Here is a 20,174-nt window from a genome sequence, read left to right as displayed (position 1 = left end):
GCGAGAGCATAAAAATCACCTGCAAGAAGGGTAATTAGACTGTTATTTCTATATTCTTTGATTTGAAATTTACAATTACAATATATCAAATATCCTCTTTAATTATTGTCATCTATTGCTTCCCCTATCCTAACTTAGCTTTTTTGGTTTTCCGTTGACCAAACAAATTGCTTTTTAGATTTTTGGTCAACTCCTAACTTATGCTTATGTTATGCATCTACAGCCACACAGCATGGCCGTGGCTTTTAAGCTTTTACTTGGGTTGAGCTACTATTGGCCTTTTGACATCTGGACCACACCTCACCCTCACTCATGGTTCTAATTTTTTTTTTTTAAAAAGGAAAACCTGTTTCAATATATATTCGATCGTCTTCATAGGCTCATGCACAAAATATATTGGTCTTTATAACTATGTTATACTTAAAAATAAAAATAATTTTTTTTATTAATCTCAGTTTTTAAAACTGAATTTAAATATTTATAAATAAAAAAAAGTTATAAAAGTATAATAAATGATTATTTTTTTAATAAAATTTTACTATTATTAACTATTTATTCTTAGTCTTTAATAAAACTAAAAAAATAATAAAAAATTATACAACCTAAGCTTAACCCAAGTACTTCCCAACACAATTTAGCAGTGTTAAGTATTCTAACTCTAATTAATGAGCTGTGAACCAGAAAAAGCAAGACTATATATTATTATTGTCTTTGTTATAATTAAATTGGATCCACCTAGATGTGCCCACACGAGACAGAAATTATTATAAATTAAAAGTAACCATATGCGAAGATACGTGACTATAAAATGAATGTTGATAAGGGATTATAGTGGAATCCAACAAATCCAAATATATATCCGCTAATTAAATAAAAAAAAATTATATTATGAATTCTTATTAAACAATCTATTTGCCTACAAAATCATACAAAAATACCCACAATATTGAAAGATTCCTATCCACATTTTTCAAACAACGTAATCAGCCTCTTAGATTTTGCGTTCATGTCGCAAATTCAAACCACAAGAATAACTACAATGCAGCGTTTAATTACTTTTTTTTTTAAATAAAAAAAATTTATTCACCTCAACCTTTAAGATTGAAGATAAGCATTCATAAATAAAAAAAATTTATAAAAAAATACCCAATTATTATATTAAAATTATAAAAACATAATAAATATTTCTTTCTAATAAAATTTTATTATTAATGGATGTTTATTTTCAGCTCTTAGTGCTGAGGTTAACAAAACTCATAAAAAAAATTACTTAATTAAGTAACTGTTGATTAATTAAGAAAAAAAATCATGGAATTGAGTAGCAAAATTAAAAATTAAATTTTTTTTGGTAATATTTAAAATTGTAAAATAATTTGTGAAACTTATTTAATACAATTTTTTAGAGGTGAATGATAGAAGTTGAGAATTGTTTAAAGAATAAATAAAATAAAATAAGATGAAATAATGTGTTATTGTAAGCTTTACATAAAATAAAATTTAAACAATATTAAAAAAGTTTTCCTATTAAGATGTTTTAAAAACCTCTTTGAAAGAATTTATAATCAATTTATGTTTTACTTATTTTAGTAAAATTTATGGTATAATTTATTAAAAAAATTTATTTTAATAAATTTTGTTGTTTAATTTATGACATAAACTATATTTTAAAATATTAAAAAACTCTTTAATTAAGCATTATTCTTAAACTCACTCTATATAATATTTACAATTAAGGGCATGAGTGTTTCGTAAGAGTATTGGATTGTTCAAATGCAAGGATTCTCTTTGATAGTCTTGAACATTTGGTCATGGCTACTCTAACATATAGGAGCTGGTATTCATATGTAACACCGGCTGCAATACTATCCCTAGATAAATTATTTCAAAAATTAATTGTCATATATGTTTTTCTTTATAATTTACTAATAATTTAACTTTTTCTTGTCATAATTAACGTGAGATACTGGCTCGTGCCTCTGTTACTGTTTTTTTCTTTTAATTTGTTAACTTAAGAATATAACTAACAAACATATCTGATAGCTTTGACTCTATAATACCAGAAGATTATACATGTGTGCATGTGTGAAATTAAGCTGAGAGATGTCCATGTATCAAATGTTTCACAAGCATAGCACATAAGAATTACAGATGACCTGATTTTAATTTACTTTACTTCTTTTTGTTGGATACATCAGAAGGAATCGTGGAAAAAGCACTAATATTCAGTGTTGGTTTTAAATTTAGGTAATATTAATCTTGAAAGAATTAATAATCCAAGAAATATGTTAAACAATTTAAATTGGCAAAAAATATTTCCACATATCATGCAACGAAATATTAACACGTTAAGGAAAAGTTTTCGTACGGCAGATACATCAAACATTCTAGATTCATGTATCGTGTAGAATCAAAGAATAAAAACACTTCCAGTTTTGCAAGGTTCATGCCAGCACATGCAGGTTTTGCTTTCAAGTATTATCTACTTTGATTCCCGACAATTCCTAAGTCATTTTCTGTGAGCTGAATTAAAACTAATTCGAATGAACAGCAAACACTATAAACTGTAGAGGACCTCATTCAATATCGTACTCAAGCAGTGACAACTGACATACCCTACAATTAATACTATTGCACAGATGGACCAAACTAAACAAACCCTCAAGAATCAATTCTCCAATGAACCAATGGTGTTTGAGCAATGCCCCCATAGCAAAGCAACTAGAGAAAATTTATGCAATTGATAGTAACCAAACAATGGATATTTTCCATTTCTAGTGCTGTGTCACCATATTTCGACAAAGACTTAATTATAATTTTTTTGTCTAGACGAGACTTCATTATATGAAATCATCATATTCATGTGCTGACAATTGGAAAACCATGAAATTAAATGCGTTTTCGTTTCTCAGCGGCTTCAACCTAGCTTATTCGTGTGTGGGACAAAATTTCCTACTACAAGATTTATCATTTATGTGGCTTCTTTCGTCCATATCAGTCAATTTCCTTTTATAGTAGAAACAAAAAGTGATTGAGTTCTCTAGATGGAAATTGATTAAATGACAAAGAGCCGCAACATGTGTACCTAAACATTCTGGTGGAAAATGGGTTATGGATGTGGGACAAATTTGTAGTTATTGTACCCTTTGCGTTGGGGCGATCAAATTTCACACATCAAAATGAGAATGGAATCTCTCTTTTCTCCTTTTTTACTTCCTGAACAAAAGAAAAAAAATGAAGTCTACCAGGAAATTCGCCCCTATAATAAATTTGTGTCTTTATTCCTAAAATGCAGATGATATTCATGTGTATTATTTACTTTTTTAAGTCTTTTGGTGTAGTCTTTATTTTGTTATATATTTAATTAATTAGTTATTTGATTAAAAGAAAATTTACATCCCTCAAACCTTTAATTAACAATTTAATTTATTTAATCCACATTAAATACAATACTATAATTTCAAATCATTATTAATTAATGTTTTATGTTAAATTAGTTTTAATTAAAAAATATTAATATAAACTTTTAGAGCTGAATTTAAACAACCAGTAATAGCAAAAATTTATTAAAAAATTATAGCATTTTTATACATTTAATATAATAAATATATTTTTTAATAAAAATATAATATTTTTAAATTTTTAAACTCAAAGTTTTTATTTTTTATTTTTTTGCGTGAAATCATAAGTTCTAAAATAAGTTAAATATAAAAATATAATTTTAAAAATTTTACTTGGATTTATAAGTATTCATACATGTATAGAGTACTTATTTTATTTGCGTCTTTTAGTTTAAACTAAAAGAACTTACATTTTCCATTAGCTTTTAATAATGCAGAGGCCATCAATCATATATTTTTATGGAAGTAGAAATCGAAATGCGATGAATTTGTTAAATTACTCAATCTTGCTTAAGCAAATTCATAAGCATTTGACCTAAAACAACTTGCTAGGCCTTGCCTAAGTATTTGAAGTTTCCAATATTAAATCATAGGTACGCCTGTATTATTAAGTTGATAAATAATAAAACGTAAATGCTTGAACGTTGAGAATTTGGAAAGAGAAGTACGAGAAGGGTTTGAAAAAAAATAAAAAGAAAAAAATTAAATTCTTTCTTTATTTAGATATTTAATATTAAGATGAGAAAGTAACACGAAGTTTAATTATATAAATAATATTATATTTTATATTTTTTATTTATATTTTTTATTTTTATAAAAAATAAAAATAAATAAATATTTTTAAAAAAAAATTAAAATTTTAAAATTATTATTTTTAAAATTATTATTTTTATTTTTTATAAATATTTTTAAAAAATCATTATTTGAAAAATTAATTATTTTTTAAAAATTAAAATTCTATTTATAAAAGAGTACTAAAGAAAGGAAGATAGAAAATTTTTAAAATATGAAACTCAAAAAATAAGGATTAAAAAAGTTTTGAAAATTTTAAAAAAAATTAAATTTTTTTTTAATTAAGCAACTCTCAAACAATAAATTTTTTATAATTTTTCACTTTTCTCTGTAGATATACTATAACTTTAGTGTAATGTGAGTGTTAATTATATATTGATAGTAACTCGTCTATCAAGGAAGTATCTAAAAAGAAATCCCAAAAGGAATTATGTGATATTCATTGTCCCAAAATGCTAGTTACAATTTTGATACATGGAAGAAGTAAAATAAAACAAAATGTAAAGAAAATATGGAAGAAGTAATACCACAAAATATGAAGACATACAAATAAATTTCATTTTCGAAGATAACGTGGGGGCTAATCACTTTTAGCACGTGGAGGCCTCGCGGACCCACAAACATCACGTTCAATTTCATTGAATTTCAAGTGAAATTAAATTTATTTAAGTAAAAATCATTTTTGATGACATTTTTCCTAAGCCAACATCATTTGCTCAAGGAAATTGTAGGAAGATCAAATTTCAAAAAATTAGATTTTTTTTTTCAATTTTAACTATATATGTTTTTATTTGAACAATATAAATTAAATTTTCATTTACGTTTCTTTTTTTGCTCTCAGCCTTCTTCCTCTCTTTTTTCTCTCACTTCTACTTAATTCTTGTCATAAATTATAAAGACAAACTTAAAAATAAAATTTTATATAAAAATTAATATATACATTTTTTATCTGAACTAAATTAAATTTATTAAAAATTTATTTATTTGATAAAAGTATATATCTATTTTATTTTATTTTTAAAAAGGAAAGAATGGCAGGAATGTAAATGAAAAGGTGACGAGTGGGCAAAAGGAATATGTAGTGGAGGATAATGACGAATCTGGGAGTGACAGATAAATGTTAAGTTGATTCTTCATTCATTGGCTCTCTTATAAAAAGGTCGCAGCAGACACAACAGAATGTGGAATATGTGATGATTCCCATTTCGTTATTACACTCAACACATTTAAGATTCCAAGTTCCAACCATTTATTATTTCCTCCAATTACTTCCATGAGGTTCTTCGTTTCTTGCTTCGGAGCCACCGCCCCTACCGAGCCTCTCGCTCCGCAGCCTTCTCCCACTCTCCGCCGCCGCAACAAGCGCCATTGGAGACCCTCCCTCGGCTCCATTTCCGAGGACAACGCGCCGCCCCACAGAGACAGGCCCTCCTCCTCCGACGTCAAGAGGAGCAATAGCACCTCCAACGCCGCCACCGCAACTTCTAAGCTTCACCACCGTCACCACAGCGACGATTACGATTACGGGTAAGTCAAATAAAATCCTTTTGCACTCTGTTTCCCAATTCATCGATGCATCACTGATACGGATACGAAATTATTATAACTTTAAAGTATATTTCATGTAAAGTTTAAATATAAAAATATCATATGGTGTACAAAAATTAAAATGAAAATTTTTTGTATCGAAAGACTTAAATGATTCACAAATGATAAAAACTGATTTGTAATTTTTTTATTTGAAAAATGTAATATTTTTATGTACAAATTAAATTTAAAATAATATTCAATATATGGATTAGATTTATAAATAAACTTAGAAAAATAAATAAATAATTTATTTGAAGAGTTTGCGTGAATTTTTGTTGTTGTTACCCTGTTTTTAACGAATTGCTTATGGGGTTGGATTAGATTGCTTGTAAGTTGAAAGTTTTTAATTGCTGAATTTGGCGTTGGATTAAGTGGGTCGTATCAATAATTAAAGCGTAATCAATGAATGCCCTTTCATTTACATGATTGGTTTATTTTTGCATTCTAGTTTACTAGTAGTATCTTTTAGTCAATTCCATCGCCAACCTGTCAATTTCTTATTTTGCCATATTTAATTCTACTAACTAAAATATTAAAAACTCTCACCATTTAAAATGTAAAGAGATTCGAAGAAAAATAAACGAAAACAAGTGAAACTCAAATACTTCTTATTAGACTTTAAAAATGGCTATTTATAAGCCTTTATAAAACAGAACAACAAAAGTTTACCGTCCACCTAAACAACTATTTCCATGATAAATCTAAACAAAATTAAAAAAAAATTACGTGCACTATCCTTAGAAATAGGTAGTTTATTAACAGAATCTAAACAAACATCTAACTTAAAGGACTTAAATTTTATAGTAAAAGTGATTCTACTCACTAAGTTTATCAAATAGGTTAAAAGAAGGTTTTTGGTGTATGACTCAGTGATAGGGATGGATGGAAGGAGTTAAGGGAGGTTTCAAAACAAAAATTCTTGTTAAAAAATTTGTGAGTGTGTGTTTTTAATTTAATCACCAATTTTTTTACATTAAATTTTTGTTTTGATTTTTCATATATTTTTAATGCTGCAGGCGAGCTGCTGCGCCCGCGATTATGCCAGCATTTTCTCCGACGCCATTCATGTTCTGAAATTACAGTTGTAGTAGTATGTTTATTATTAAGAAACATTTGTACATATTAATATATGATTTAGGACAAAATAAAAAGTTTGTATATCATGTGTTGTTGTAAATTAAAGTAGCCTCTGTCACAGTGTCGCATGTACATATTGAGTTCTTTTCATGTTCATTCTCAGATGATATATGTAATTAAAAATACCAATTCAAGGCCCGGATTTCCTGACCTCAGTTTGACACAATTTTAGTATTCAATTACATTTAACAATTCAAAATCATTTTTATTTACTTTTGAATTGAACAGCCATTATGTCATGGCACAATTGATTTTGAAGTTATTAATGGCCTGTTGGCTCTAAAATCAATTCTATTGAAAAAATAAATAAATAACTCATGTGTAACATGCTTTGGATTTTGACATAATGCACTGTGATAATCCATTTTCCAAAGTATTTGTCCTCTGGATCAATTGTTGAAGCGAACAATGTTCTCTGTCCCAAGGCCCAAATTAGATGAGAATCATTCTAATTAAGTGTCGTAGTGATGTGTTTTTCTTTGAGGAACTTAAAACAAAAAAAAGTTTTATTAACTCCAGTACTACTTAAAGTTAAGGATAAATATCTACAAATAATTTTTTTTTATCAAAAAATATATAATTATTGTATTAAAGTTATAAAAATATAATAAATATTTTTTAATAAAATTTTACTATTATTAATGGCTTATAAATATTAAAATTAACAAAATAAAAAAATATCAATTTCTAAAAGTGATATTTTCAGGAAAACAAAAAGCCCACAACATAAAATTACAACGTTTCTCATAAAATTGGTGTAAATACAAAATTAATCACCATAAAATTCACCATTTCACAAAATTAGTATTTATAATACATTTTTGAAAAAGTTTTATGAAGTGTCAACAACTTATGAAATTCTTCTTAACAAGTTTCTTTAAACTTTTTGTATTAAAAAAATTAATTTAAAGTCATTTTAAATTTCTCACATTTAATGTTAACAACTTACTAATACCTTCAACCATGCAAAAAAAATAAAATTCTTTATTATTTTAAACTTTTTCATTTTTTTTCTCATCATTTTTCAATGAAATTGCGTTTGCGAATTTATTTATTTTAACATTTATGATACGCACAATGTAAATATTATTAAACTTCCCTCCTTTTTTTGTTCATTTGATTTTATTGAAATAAAATGCTCTTCATAAATGAAGTAATGCACTTAACATAACGATCTTATCAAGAGGTTAAAAATTAAAGAATAAGGTTCTAAAAGAAAGTCATGTAATCTCATCTTCCTCTGAAGAGAGAGTATTTTAGAGAAAGTAATGCTAATAAATTTGAAATTGAAATTAATTCTCAAAAATTGTGATGTGATTATAATGGACCTGGATGGGATGAAGATACACGCATTAACGGCAGCTCAATGCGATTTTGTTTCTCTCTTCACATTTTCACTGCATCGTTCCGAGTCACGATTTTAGTTCTCCCTTTTCCAAATAATCCTAGTTTGCTTGATGAGTTTTGAAATACAACAAAGAAGTAAAGCAGAAAATGCTTCCAGTTTTGCTTGATTGTGTCAAGCATTGTTAGTTAGAAGCAGAAGAGTTGCTCGAAAACAATTTCTTAAGATGAAACTCTCAACTCCACTTCATATCTATGAAACAAAAACAAGGTAGTTGAAGCACCATTTTGAGCTAACTCTGCTTTCTATAGCCATTACAACATTACTAATGAAACTCTAGCTTCATCTTCGTATAACTCTCACATTTTCTATTCACTCAAAGTTTTAAAACCTAACATTCCAGGTCGCGATTTTGAAGCTCTTTTGCAATAGATCGAGTTCATTCGATCTCAATTGTTTCGTGCTCCAAACACCATCGAACAATATAGTAAGAGTGGTTCAAAAAAATTTCGGGTACACTGCATCTTTAATTTTTTATTTTTAGTTCTATTCGTCTTCCAAATTTCACTGTATATTTATTTTTCAATATAGTTGCATTATAGAATAATCCGACAAAACAATGTTGCTTAAATTCAATCTCCTGTAAACTTCTAATCTTGCTAAGGCTATTTAGCAATATTCAATAAAGTTTTTTTGATTGTTTAGGTAACCAGGACCACAAGACTATGCATGCGAATCCGGGTCTCTCTAACACCTCTCTCTTAAGCCTTCTTTTGAGCAAAATCTTGACCATATTCAAAAAAATTAATGGTTGAGATGAATCAATAACAAATAAAATTAATATGTGTATAGTTAATCGCAACTGTTAAATATAAAAATTAGTTATCAAAGTTTTAATAAAACAGTGTTGGAGAAAGATGTGAGAAAATATTCAAATTGCTATGCATGCATGCATTGCAATAAAAGCTAACCTTTTAATAAAAAGTTTTAATAATTTTTTAATAAAAAATATTTACTATGTTTTTAAAGTAATAATATTCTTTTAAAAATTTAACATATTTAGTTATATAAAATTAGCTCCAACAATTAATATTAATATTTTTCTTCAAATAAACCAACTGTGCAGGATATTTTTCTTCAGGGACTCAACGCAAAATCTAAAAAGAAAAAAGAAACTATTTCCTTACCAACTCCTTCAACATAACACAATTATCCTGCAACTCCACCTTCCAATCCACTAAACGTATCATAAAGAGGTTGGTTCAACGTCTCAGGAAGAAAAAACGCAAATGCCCCTCCAATCATCCCACACGCCGCAAACACCGCAAACGGCAGCCAACCACCCAAAACGACAACAAACGGCGCCAAAATAGCACCCATCTGCGCCGCCTGAGTTGTACTCCCAAGCGCGGCGTTCCTCACCACAGTAGGAAACAGCTCCGCCGTATAAATAAACAATAAATTATAAGTACCCGCCATCCCAAATATCCCCAAAACACCACACACCATTCTCACAACCTTCCACACCCCAACGTTACCCACTAAGCTCCCCATCAAACAAAACACCCCACTAAACCACATCGTCGCCACCGTCAACGGTTTCCTTCCAAATCTATCCAAAAGCACCGCCGTTATCATAAACGCCGGCATCTCCCCCACCGCATTAACCAACACGTTTAAGTAAAGGTTCATTCTTAAGTTCACCACGTTTAAGCTAAGCCCATAGTACACCAAAGAGCCAAAGAAGTTAAGAGCAACCGCTATTAACAACCGTACACGTGTCACCGGGGAGCGAACCACTTCCACGATGGATCCAACACGTGCACCTTTGTTTTCTAAACGTTCATTATCATTGTTTTTCTCTACTTCTTCGTCAAGTGCGAGGAGAAAACCACTGGGAAAGTGCTTCCCGTTGTAAGAAGCAATGGCGGACATGATCTTCGTGGCTTCGGTTACTCTTCCACGAACAAGGTACCATCTTGGGGATTCAGACAAAAAGGGAAGGACAAGGATAACGTAAAGGAAGGAGGGGATGGAGGAAGCTATGTAGAGATAGCGCCATGTTTGGAATATGTAAGCGATTCCTGATAGAAGTGCAATGCCTCCGGAGAAGAAGTAGAAGGTGGACATTCCTGCGGTGCCACGCTTCTTGGGGCCAATTGGTTCGGTGGCGAGGACGAAGGCGCAGAGACCTACGCCGCCGGTGCTGAAACCTGTGAGGAGTCGAAGGAGGACGTAGGTGAAGTAGTTATGGGTTAGTGGTGTTAAGCAACCGAAGATGGCGTTGAGGGTGCAAACTACTCCGAGGGTGCGTTTTCTTCCAAGAAAGGAGTCTGAGAGGTGGCCAAATACTCCAGCACCTGAAATTCCAATGTCAATGTCATGTTGTTTTTTTTTATTATTATTATTTATTTAGAAGAATAGTTTATATTTGGTGTCAATATTAGAGAGAAATAATAGATGTTATGAATAATACGACCTGACTGGAAGATTGATAAATGGACAAAATGAAAACAGGATATTAAAATGAGGGAGATGAACGCTGAGTATGAAAGAATGAAAAAAGAGAAAAAGAAAACAGTAAGATGAAAGAAAATGAATGTAAAAGAAGTTAGAAAAACATATATAAAAGAAAGTCAAAATATTTTATCATGGAAAAAAGAGTATTTGATCTTTGAAATTTCATTTCACTAAAATTAATATATATATATATATATATATATATATATATATATATAATACTGTAATAATAGTATAATAAAAAGAAGAAATATATTAACTTCACTCCTTAGTGCTAACTTTAATATCTAACAATAATAATAATTTATTAATAATAGTCGTTATAATTTTAATACAATAAATTTATTTTTTATAAAATTTTATTAGTTTCTATTATTTAAAAAGACTAAATAATAATAGTATTAATTTTATAAAATAACTAAATCATTACCTTTAATTTTATTTATAAGAAATAAATACTTAATTTATATAAATCAATAAAACATAGTTATCTTTTATTAATTTATATTTTATTTTAAAATATTTATAGTATTTAATAGTTAAATTAGTGTATTATTATATTATATAAATTAATATATTCAATTATATAAATATTAAATAAATACTCTTTCAATATAAATCTCACACTAAATAAAAATATAAAAACTTTGATAATTAATATATTATAAATATATAATTTTTATTATTATGACAAATAAATATTAACAATTATTTCTTATAATAATTTTTTGATATGTTCTCAAAAATATATAATAAAATTATATTAATAAATTTTTAAAAAATAATAAAATGTTATAAAATTTAATGTATTAGACATTGAAACAAGTATGCTTATAGTAAACAAGGAACGATTTCTATCATAAGAAATTGTAATTTCCAATAAATAATAAGGACCCACATTTAAAGTTGCACCAACCAATAGATATACCCTTCACCAACGATTTCCATCATAATAAATTGTCACTTCCCAATAAATAACAAGGACCCACCTTCATTGTTTCATCAATTATGCTTAATTATATATATTAAAGAAAAAATTTAGATAAGGTATTGTGGGTATTTTAATGTTATTTTTATTTAAAATTAATATTTTATTTAATAATTTACATAATAAAATTAATATTAAAAATTTAGATAAAATAGTCCATGCTGGTAATTTAAAAGATTAAAATGAGTACTTAGTGAGTTAAAATGCCTCATCCCGATTGAAGGAGGCAAAGTAATAATAAAACGTGGGAGTGAGAGGCTAATAAAGTAATAATAAAATGCAAGCAAAAGAAAGTTACCATTAGAAGAGAAAGGGTGGCCGCCATGGAATAAACATAATTATGCAACTAATTCCATTAATGTTAACATTATTTGCTTGTTGATCAAACTTTAACTCTCACATAACTCACATACATTCCTTTTTCTTATCTCCCGATCAAAGAAAAAAACAAAGAAATCTGAAAGCAATTTTAAAAGTAGATTCCGTGGGAACGCAAGAGTTCACCAAAAAAAAGAAAAAGTTTTTATTTGTTACCTTAGCATTTGAAAAAATGTTTTTTTTTTCTATTTTATGTGAAAACAATAGTCCGGTCGTACAAGATTGATTCTGATTGTTTTTAGGGTGTATTACACTGCTATATAAGTTAATCTCTCTTAATTATTTAAACTGAAGGCCTTAGCTTATTCCAATACCAAAAATAAATATTCCTCTTAAAATTAAATTATATTCCTCTTAAAATTAAATTAAGCACTTTAACTTTAAATAAATAAATAAATAAATCGTTTTCTTTTATAAATTTTATTGATCATTTTTTTTCTAAATTGAATTTCATTATAAAAATAGTATAATAAACACAAAATATAGGGGATACTTTTGTTATTATTTTATTGCCATGCATATCGGTGGCCCTCTACCTAACTATGAATGATATTCTTCCATTCCATGTCAAATTTGGATAAATTCCTTTTATCCATGATTGTCTAAATTAAATTTGTAGCACTGTTGTGGGAGTTATCATATATAATTGTAGAAATTTATACTCATAATTTATACACACACGTCAAAAAAATAATTGTGAAAAAAATTTATTTTCTTACTGAAAATATCCTTGCAATCAAATACTTCTTCCCACTCCTTCAATAAAAGTAATAATATTTATTTTATTTTAATTATTAAAGATATAAGTTCATTTTGCTTATATTAATTACTATTTATTTGTAATAAAATATTTAAAAGTTTATAAAATAAAATATAATTTTTTATCATATTATTTATTTATTTTTATTAAAATTTATAATGAAAATAATGTAGAAAATGTCAATCATTTAACGAAGATTGAGTGTGACAAAAAGTGGTGGATAAGTTGATTAAAAGTTTAAAAATCTACCGTTGAAAATTATGATTGAAAATCGGTTAAATCAATTTATTGAAAAATATTGAATAGGCGCGGGCACACACACATTTAGGCAATCAAATTTTATATAATTTTATGAATTTTAAACAGTATTCTTTATTACAAATCAAACATTTATTTAAAATTAAAAATAAATAATGTAATTATTAAAATAATATCAAAGAAAGAAATTTTTTAAAATAATTGAATACTATTAAATGGAACGATAAATAAAAAATTATTAAAATGGTGTTGATAAAAACAAAAACTACACTCAAACGTTACTTCAAATCATTTATAGTAAAATATTCTAAGTAATGCCATAAGTTCGTTCAATCATTTTTTTAAATAAACTTAATAATTAAACTATAAACTACTGAGAAACTTATCAAATACACTCGTAAAATAAAATAATATATGCATATATGAAATATATTGTGCACTTTTCTCTACAAACATGATTTTTTGTACTTTCAATTTTATTATTATTTTTTCTTTCTCATCTAATTCATGAGGAATTTTTCTCTCTTTTCCTCCAAGGATATATACACCATAAGGAACATGAAAAAAATGAATATTCTTTTCTTTAATCATGTAACTAAACTTCTAAGCATGACATTGATCAGCACACATGGGATATGGTGCAGTATCTGATATTTTAGGTTTATTACAACATTTACCAATTTATGTCCCTTTTACAACTTACATCAATTAATCACATGTTCTTTGGCTTCATTTAATTTTGTAGTCACACAAAAAGAATTTTATTATTACATATGAAGCCGACGAGTCTATAATTTATTATTTTGAAAAAAATAACTTCAGTCATAAAAATAAGCAATTAAAAGTGAAAAAATATTTATCTTATAATATTAGAATATTTTAAACATTGTATTTTTAATAAAAAATATTTTTATAAATATTTGAAATTAATTTTAAAGATTGACGTAAATGAAGAAGAGAAAATGAACAAACCGATCATAGAGCCGACGAAGAACAAAGCATGTACCAACCCAACCTTAAATTTCTCGCCGCAAATCAAACCCCACTCCGACACGGTGGAGCCGCCGCGCCCTCCGATCCACTCCCACGAGCCAGGTTTGAGGCCACAGACGCTCCCGGCGGCGGCGTTGCAACCGTAACCGGCGGAACCATGGAGGCACCTCCAGAGAGGTTGACGGTCGGCAAAAATGATGAGCATGGAGTGAAAGGCTGCGAGGACCCAAGCGAGGCTTGTGAGGACGAAGTGCTTAAGCTGCCACCGTCCGAACTCGCCGCAGTAGTTCTGCAACATGTCGTCGATGCACATCTTCTTCACCGGCGAGTTATTGGATTCTAAGGGCAACGTGGTGGGTATCTCAGCACTTTCCATTTTCCGTTCTCTCTGTTGTTTCACTATAAATTTGTGTGTTCACTTGTGTATATAATAAGGACACACCTGAATACTGCTCAGATAGAAACTTACAAAATATACCACAGATACTGTGATAATAAAATAAAGTAATATTAACATTTTCATTTAAATATATAATATTACCGTAGTCATTGCTTTTTTCCAGATGGGAGAATGGAGAATATTTTTAGTTTAATATTTTTAAGATGTGTGTTTTTAACTTTTTATAGCAAGTAATTTTGTTGGAGGTCGAGTAATGACATTTATACTACAGTGAGCTCTTTCTTTTTAATTCTTTTTCGCACACAATATTTGAATGTAAGGTCGTATTTAGAAGGAATTAAGTATGTACTAATTAAACTAATTTTAATTGTTAATAGTTTAATTTTTATTGAGATGTGCTATTTTCACTTTATATTTATGTTATAATGTTAATGATAAGGAGGAGGATATATTAGAAATATAAATAAAAAAAATTATTGAAAAATTTTACATAACAATTTTTTATTTGAGACATAGTATTTGAAAGTTGTATTAAATTTTGACTAATTTGATTTGAATTAGTCGACGAACAATAGATACATCTAAGAGAATACATTTTCTGAACGATAATTTTTTTAATCATCTGTAAAAGTTAAACTTATACATGATGAAAAATTAAAATTCTTTGATACACTTAGCTTAACGGACATTGGTTACATAATAAATTAAGTCGTTAAACAAAATACTTCTTTAAACAATACAAGTATTTATAATTATATAATTATTGGAGTTTGATTCTTATTCGTTTAGGTTTTTTTATGATAGTTTGATTTTTGATATAATGTTGAGAACATTTATTAATTGTCCTTACTTCAAACATAAAGAACTTTTATATGATGGAATATTTTTAATTTAAAATCATTTTTAAAATATTAAAAATAAATAAATTTTTAGAATTATTAATTTTTTATATATAAAAGCGTAATTAAATGATTAATTTTAATCAAATTAAAAATTGAAGGCTTGTTATTAATTACTGTGAAATGATGGGATCCAGGTGAGGTTGAAGCTGTGGTTAGGAATAACAATGGGTAGGGCACTATAGTACCCATCCTTATACTCGCGTTTTAAAAAAATATTCCTACCCAGTCCTATATCCGCGTGCGTATAAACATTAATCTCTGTACCCGTACTCTCTGGGTACTCGCATACCTATCTTGTACCCATTATTCGCGCTTATTTAAGAAAAAAAATTTATAAAGAAAAATATGTTTATATAATTTCACATAAGTAACATAATAATACAAAAATTCAATATGTAGTTGCCGAACAAGGTACAAACATAAATAAAAAATAAATATTTAAAGATCACAAGTGTTAAATGTATCTTAATATAATAATTTTATAAAATAAAATTCTTATAAATAATTAGCAAAACTAAACACACAAGTTATTTGTTATCAATAACTCTATCTTGTGTGAGATTCGATCAATCGACAGCGTCAGAGCGACAACGAAATAGATCTGCATAATGGGTGGCCCTTTGTATGGGATTAATTGATGACCTCTTGTGGCGGCATTGTTAACTAACTCTAATGAATAACATTTCATAGTTATTAAGTTTTAATGAGACAAACATTGAAAATGAGAATAAAGTTAAGGTAGAGAAGTTCAAGTACTAACAACAAAAAGTGAATATATAAAATTTTTTTTTAACTTTTGAATTTGAAATTGTAAGAAAAATAATATATTTAATTAAAATAATATATATATATATATATATATATATATTAGTACTAATATTTTTAACTCATATACTATATGGAAGTATTTTGTCAAAAATACAAATTTTTTAAAAATTATTTTAATAAATTAAATATTTATAATATATATAAATTTTAAAAGAAAGAATTTGAATAAAAGATAAATGGTCACAATAAAATTTTATAATAAAAAAATATGTGTATATAAAAAAAATTATACTTTTTTATCTGATAAAAAAATTAACAATAATTTTTTATATTTTATATCTTTTCAAAAATTTATTTGAACATAAATAAATAGTAAAAATAATATTATTTAAATTCAATAGATTATAGTTGTACTTCTAATATATATGTTGCATAGAAAAATATTATTTTAAATTAAAATATAAAAAATAAAATTTAAATATATCAATAAATAATAAGTTTACGGTAATAATAAATGATTGTAAAATTTATAAATTATTTACAATATGTTTATTATTTATCATTCACTTTATGATTTAAATATCAATATGATTTTATTAACAAAAATATTTATGTGAAAAATATTTTATGTGTGTTATATATAAATAATATTTTTAAAAAAGTCAATCTTATATCAACTATATAATAATTAAATAATATTAAATAGTAAATAAATTTTTCTATTAAAAATATAAACAAAAATATTTTTTTTGTTTACTTTGTTATTAAATATATTTTTATGTTAATCTTATTTAACTTCATATAAGTAATATAATAATATAAAAATTCAATATATAGTGGTAGAATTAATACTCTATCTCTGTAGGTAAATTTTATGGGTGTTCATCGAATACTTTACCCATTATCATTCCTAGCTGTGGTAGTATTTGTGAGATTATTTGGAACTTCAAGAGATGATTCTCTCGTACGTTTGTCTTTTTGGGATTTGATAGATTAGTGAGTTAGGTTTGATGGATATGACTAAGTGATTCCTCACCAACTAATTTCTTTAGGGCTTTTTGAATATTTGAAAATAGAAATAAAGCACTTGAAGAAGAAAGAACGAGGAACAAAAGTTAATAATTTTTTTAAAATTTTGAAAAGCTTAAAAAATATATTTAAGAAACTTTATCATTTTTTATATTTAAAACTTCTTAAATTATTATTATTAATTAAGTTTTTCTTTTTTTTTCTATCCAAAAATTAACTATCAAACAAATTTAAAAATTTTTATACTCAATTGAAGAATACAATTCTAATAACATATTCTTACATACATAAAAATTATTTTAGCTATAAGATATATAAAATAAATTTAGATAAGGTAATTAAATTAGGCTTTTACCTTTAGCAAAAAAAAAAATTAGGCTTTTACATGCTCGTATATAATGTTTGTCTGATCAAATAAGTTTTTTAAAAAATAAAATTAAGTTATTTGGTAAAAGATCATATTTCTTAAAATATAATATATTTTAAAAACTTTATTTCATATACTATTTGAGTTTATAAATTCTTAATTCTTTTATTTTTATTCTCATTTTATTAAAAATGATTTTTTTTTTTTATGTTCAAAAAGCCTTAACACTTACTCATACTATCAAATATTAGTTTTCTAAATTATTTTTTAAGCATAAATAAATCCTTGATTCTACAAAAATCAATCATAACCAAAATCTAAAACCAAAAGCTGCTAAAGTTTTTTTTTCTTTAACATTCATGTATGTGTGTAAATTTGACACAATGTCTACAAGCACAATACAACAAGATACATCTTATTCACTCTTCCATTCTTATCTTTCTTCTATGCCAATAGTAAATATATATCATTGAAGTATCAAATGTATATCAACGCTAAGTTTTCTATAATTTACGGTGCTCCCAAAATTTTTTATTTCATTCAAGAAATAGCCACAAAGAACAAAAAACAAACATTATTTATAGATTTGACTCTCCTAATTAGAGAAATAATATAAAGTAAAAAAATTTAAAAGTATATTTGAATTGACTAAAAAAGAGAGATATAAAAGGGGGGGGGGGGGGAATTGACAAAAGAGAAAAGAAAAAGAAGGAAAGAGAAAACAAAAAAACATGTTAAATGATGTAATAGATAAAGAAAAAGAGGGATATATAGAAAAAAAATAGTGTAAAAAATATGCAAAAAAAAAGTAAAAAAAAATTAAATTTTAAAAATAAAGATTGTTAGAAATTTAAAGTGATTTTTTTAAAATTAAAAAATAATTTTATATTTAAATATAGAAAAACTAATTAACTAAAATATAAAATTTTATTTCAATGGCATGTTTATTAAAAAATAATTATAATATATATATATATATATATATGTTATTCATTTATTATCTCGACACTTTTTTTATATAGAACGTATATATTATATATTATTTAAAATTCAGTGCATGAGTGACTCTTCAACGTCTCAGTGTGTGTTATCTTTTTCTTCTTTTGTCTAACTTTCAATGAACATTACAAAACATGTTTTTGAAAATGTCACTTTTTCTTTTCTAGATTAGATTAGAAATTGAGTTTTAACGTCTAACTGTTGATTATGTGCTGACGAGACAAGATAAACTGGTTTTATTAGGTTGGTTTAATAATATATATATATATATATATATATATATATATATATATTGATTAAATTTAAAGTTTAAATATATTTGAATTATTATTTTTAATAATAATAATATCAGGAGCAATAATAATAATTAGGGGTGTCCATTGGATCGGGTAAACCAATAAACCCGATAATCCAAACCGATCCAAACTAAAAAAAATCCAAACCAATGCTTAACGGGTCCGATCCGAACCAAACCGATCAAACCCGACGTGGTTTGGTTTGGATAACGGGTATTACTATATCAACCCGATAACCTGTGTTTATACCCGATGAACCCGAGCAAATTCACTTTGAAGAGCGGTTTGGAGAGCAGTTCAATTTCAACCGCTCTCAGAAGTGACCTTTGGAGAGCGGTTATATTGGAACCGCTCTGCAAATGTTGCACCCCTTAACCTAGTTACGCCGCTGGTGAGGACAACCGCCATTAACCTGTTTTGTTGTTCTGCTACAGCTCAACTTGGATTTCTCTCGCTTCCGCATCTCAAATCTGAATCAAAGTGAGTATATGTCTAATTTTTTCTCTACTTTTTCTATTTTTAATTTTTACTCTGCTCTGAAATCTGTTTATACTTATGATTTTGCAGCCCACAAATGGCAAATAACAGTGAAACTGCTGAGAATACCCCAACAAGCTCAAGTGGCATGGAACTACAACAAGGTGGTGTAGACACTCCATTGCTGCAAGAGACTCCTACGCAAGGACTAGAGACTCCTACACAGGGACAAGAGACTCCTATGCAAACTCAAGGACTCAAGGTATTAAAAAGAAAACCTAGTCGACCGCCATCCAATGCTTGGGAACATTTCACTAGACAAAATGATAAGGCTATTTGTAACTATTGCCAAAAGTTATATGCATCTAATAGTTCTACCCATGGAACCACAAACTTGAATAAGCATGTTTTGTGTTGTCCGAAAAACCCAAATAGGATAGTTGATAAGAGACAAAAAACACTTGCACTTGGAAAGGAGAGTGAGGATGCCTCTACTGTTAGTTTTAAACTTGTTGATTTTAATCAAGATCGAACCCGGGCAGCACTTGTTAGGATGATAATTATGGATGAGCAACCTTTTAAGTTTGTTGAGGGTCTCGGATTTAGAAAATTTATGCTTGAGGTTCAACCGAGATTCAAAATTCCTTCTCGACAAACTATTGTTAGAGAGTGCATGCTACTGTTTGAATCAGAAAAGGAGAAGTTGAAAGCTATATTGTCTAAAAATGATCAAATGGTTTCACTTACGACTGATTGTTGGACTTCAATTCAAAACAT

General features: G+C 27.1%; 2 protein-coding genes across 2 annotated transcripts; one reads left to right on the top strand and one right to left on the bottom strand.

The window, feature by feature from the left end:
* The first annotated feature begins 5,385 nt into the window (after nt 1-5,385).
* On the top strand, nt 5,386-6,865 carry LOC113856558. The gene is made up of 2 exons (XM_027488417.1): nt 5,386-5,717; nt 6,797-6,865. The coding sequence occupies exons 1-2, from the start codon at nt 5,464-5,466 to the stop codon at nt 6,852-6,854; spliced, it is 312 nt and encodes a 103-aa protein (XP_027344218.1). The 5' UTR covers nt 5,386-5,463; the 3' UTR covers nt 6,855-6,865.
* A 2,606-nt stretch (nt 6,866-9,471) lies between these two features.
* LOC113856397 (organic cation/carnitine transporter 4-like) lies at nt 9,472-14,577 on the bottom strand. Its single transcript, XM_027488198.1, has 2 exons — nt 14,139-14,577; nt 9,472-10,622 (listed from the first exon to the last, which is right to left on the bottom strand). The coding sequence occupies exons 1-2, from the start codon at nt 14,533-14,535 to the stop codon at nt 9,472-9,474; spliced, it is 1,548 nt and encodes a 515-aa protein (XP_027343999.1). The 5' UTR covers nt 14,536-14,577.
* Between the last annotated feature and the right edge of the window lie 5,597 nt (nt 14,578-20,174).

Source organism: Abrus precatorius, unplaced genomic scaffold, assembly GCF_003935025.1.
Source record: "Abrus precatorius isolate BTA unplaced genomic scaffold, Abrus_2018 Scaffold11, whole genome shotgun sequence".
Classification (NCBI taxonomy): Eukaryota; Viridiplantae; Streptophyta; class Magnoliopsida; order Fabales; family Fabaceae; genus Abrus; species Abrus precatorius.
Note: the sequence above shows the minus strand (reverse complement) of the source record. Positions and strands in the feature narration are given on the sequence as shown.